Source organism: Chrysochloris asiatica, unplaced genomic scaffold (genome assembly GCF_000296735.1).
Source record: "Chrysochloris asiatica unplaced genomic scaffold, ChrAsi1.0 scaffold00265, whole genome shotgun sequence".
NCBI classification, from domain to species: Eukaryota; Metazoa; Chordata; class Mammalia; order Afrosoricida; family Chrysochloridae; genus Chrysochloris; species Chrysochloris asiatica.
Window position 1 is genome coordinate 572,759 of NW_006408783.1, and position 3,332 is coordinate 576,090.

General features: G+C 48.2%; 1 protein-coding gene across 1 annotated transcript in view; it reads right to left on the minus strand.

The window, feature by feature from the left end:
- Positions 1-856: 856 nt before the first annotated feature.
- The window catches only part of FAM89A (family with sequence similarity 89, member A), a 40,557-nt gene continuing 38,081 nt past the window's right edge, over positions 857-3,332 (minus strand). Inside the window, 1 exon segment of the mRNA XM_006878269.1 lies at positions 857-1,051. Coding sequence (XP_006878331.1) covers positions 857-1,051 — 195 coding nt within the window.

The following is a 3,332-nucleotide window of genomic DNA, read 5'->3' on the forward strand; positions in this document are numbered from 1 at the left end:
ATAGTACATCTTAAACATAACAGTTTACATTCAGGATCTTAAAAACAAAGAGTTTACCATCTTACAATGAAGGCAACAAAATATTAGCTTGCCCAGTTTTGTTTTGTTTTCCATTCAACATATCTTCTTTCCACCTACCAATATCTGGTGGACAAGAACGAGCTAAATTTTTTTGACAAAAAAAACCCAACAACAACCAGTTGATTATTACGATCTGAAGTATTTACTTTTCAGGAGAAAGGTTTCACTGAGTTGTCTGGACAGTTAGTAATACAGCTTATAACCAAGCTGAACCACGTGATGAAACCTCTTTTATAGCAAGAGCAGCTATAAAAGGTACTGAGGAAAGGGGAACACAGAAATGTTCCTTTTCATACATCCCAATCCTGAGGAAGGAAGGTGTTGATAACCGGGAAAGAGTAACCAGCCAAGTCATCTAGCACAATACCCACCCTAGTCAAATATCCACTAAGGCAGTTTGCAGGGACCCTCATCAAGGTTGTGTGTGGCTCCCCAGTAAGAGGTAGTCACAGAAACCGCTAAGGGGCCCAGGTCTGCATAGACAGACTTAGCCATCAAAACCGACAAGCCACAGGCATTAACGGAGAAGGCCTGCTCACACAGTAACAAGGATCCCACATGGCCAGGCCCTCCAGCGGAAGAGCATGGGTAAGTCTTGAAAGGAGGAGAAGTAAGTGCTGATGTATGTCCAATCTTAAGGGTTTCCCCATCAGCCCCAGTGCGCCTGAGGGTCCTGAGGGAACTACAGGATCCAATCACTGGCGGACTGGGGGGGTGGTGGGGTGGTGGTGGTGCAGGCAGAGTCACATCCCGCCGGGCTCCTCGCTCCCTGCCATCACGGAGGCTCCCTGCCATCACGGAGTCGGTCCTGCTCCTAGAAGTACTCCTCCTCATCAAAGAAGCCGTTTTCCAGTGCATACAAGCAGTCTGGGCTGGAGGCGGCCTGGCATGCTCCCTTGTATTCCTGAATTGACTCATAGAGACTGTAGAGTTGACAGAGCAGGGACATGTCCAGCTGTCGCAGGCCAACCTTGCAGAGGGGTAGGAAGATAAAAGAATTCAACACGGGTTAAATTTAAGATGGCACACTCCGCCAGCAGTCTGCTAGTGGCAGAACATTCTTTCTACCCAACTTATGACTCAAAGCACTGCTTGGATACTTACATTTTCAGTTTTGAGAAAATCTTAATTGAGTCTCCCCACACCCCAGATAATTACTTGGTGTGTCAGGGAAGGATTAGGGCTGTGGAGTAGTGAGCCCCCACCTAGGGTGCTCCTAAACACACCTGCTGATGCCACAGTACTGCACAGCTGGTATTTCCAGCTGGTGTCACTTTGGAAACTGAAGTGCAAGTGTGTCATTTCCTCTCCCTGTGGTCAGGTGAAGGGAAGACCCACACACCCTTCCCTGCCATGGTGTCAGGATCCCTAGAGACCCAGGCATTCTCAAGATTCCCTGGGCAACAGGTCCCCTGTGCTTGCTGTCTCCAGTGGCTCACCAGTCAGCATCACACACAGCCGCCTGGAGCCAGACCCCCACTCCCGAGAGCTTCCAGCTTACCCAGGAATGGTTATGGGTGGGTTCCTCAGGGTGAATGAGGTAAGAAAGAGCCTAGTAAGGGAGGATCCCGTACAGATTTCACAAGTGATGAAAAAGTTATAAATACAACTTCTTGTTGTTAAGTGCCGTCAAGTCAGTTCTGACCCATAGTCAACCTATATAGTTTCCAAGCAGCAGCTGGTGAGCTTGAACTGCTGGCCTTGCAACTCAAACCGACTTTGCAGTCCAGCACATTAACCACAGAGCCACACCAGGAGTTCACTAACAACTCAGATACCTGCGTATCTTCAGATTTCTCTCTTCCCCACAACCCATCCCAGTGAAAAGAGCATCATCAGACCAGGAGCGCATGATTACATCTATATATTCCAGGGCGTCCTATACTTCCAGGCCCATGAGCATCCCTCTGGCCTCTTGTCAAAAATGTTTGGTGGATCAGGCCACTGGCAGTCCCGGCTTCTAACAAATTCACTGGTGGTGCGGATGCAGCATGCTGCCTGTCCCCCTCATGCAGGAAAGCTCCTCCAAACACGGCAACAGGAGACGTGCTTTCATCTTGGGTCTTAAGAAGATACTACTGTCCATCTCAAGGAGCTCTGGTAGCGTAGCAGTTACAAATCGGGCTGCTAACCTCAGGGTCAGCAGTTCAAAACTACCAGCTGTTCCGCGGGAGAAAGATGAGGTTTTCTGCTTCCATAAAGATATGTAGCCTTGGAAACCCTGTACAGGGTCGCTATGAGTAGTAACCGACTCCATGGCACATAACAACAACTGTCCATCTCTAGCCATGGTTGATGTTCCGAGGAATAAGAGTTTATCCGACGAAGTGTACCGAGTGCTGTGCTAGGTGCATGGCATGTGCACATAGAAAACACGCAGGAAGCATTCAGGATTCATTAAGTCCGACGAGCAGCTTCCCCCTAAGACAGACTTTTACAAAAGGAAGCTGAAGCCAAGAGAGAAATACAAAACTGGGTATTGAATTCTAGGTTATTACTCAAAGTCAATCACCAAGTAAGCAAAGAGTTCTGCACGAGAGGGAACAAACAAGATGGTGGATTGGGTGGATGTATAGCAGAGAGCTCCGCCAGCAACAACACAGAATACCCGACCAAGCAGGTTCAGGGGATGGTCACAGAACTCTGAACCACATGTAAAGGAATACTTAGAAGGTTGAAAGGCTCACAGCTGGGGGAATTTGTGGCAGAAGCAAGAAATCTATTGCTTTCTAGTCCAGGACGCTCGGCTGCTCCAGGAGCCTCCATCTTGGATGAGACCACGTGGGGAAAGGATCGGAGCGGCCACAGACGCCTGGCAGAACCGCTGAGATAAAGGTGTGGACATTCTTCTCTTTTGGTATCTGTTCATTGGTCCCTTGCTGTCAGCGCATCTCCATTCTGGTGACTATAGGGGTGCCTGAGCTAGTGGGCACCCCAGCCCCAACCTTGGAGGGTTCTACTACGCATGCGCACAGATCTCCTCGAAATTTAAAGAGACAGTTTCCGATTAAAACCAAACGGCCACAGCTGGATCTGAACTGTTTCAACTAGAAAAAGGACTGAACGGGAATTGTGGAACGGGACAAGCAGACAAAAATGGAAAAAGGCCGAAAATTAAATCCTAAGTTACGTCAAAATGACCAACAGTGGTATCTTGAAATTTCTCAGGAAGAAGAGTGAAAAGGGAAGCCCATTTCCTGATCACATCTACCTGGAGGCATAAAAAATACCAAAATACACACCCATCTAAG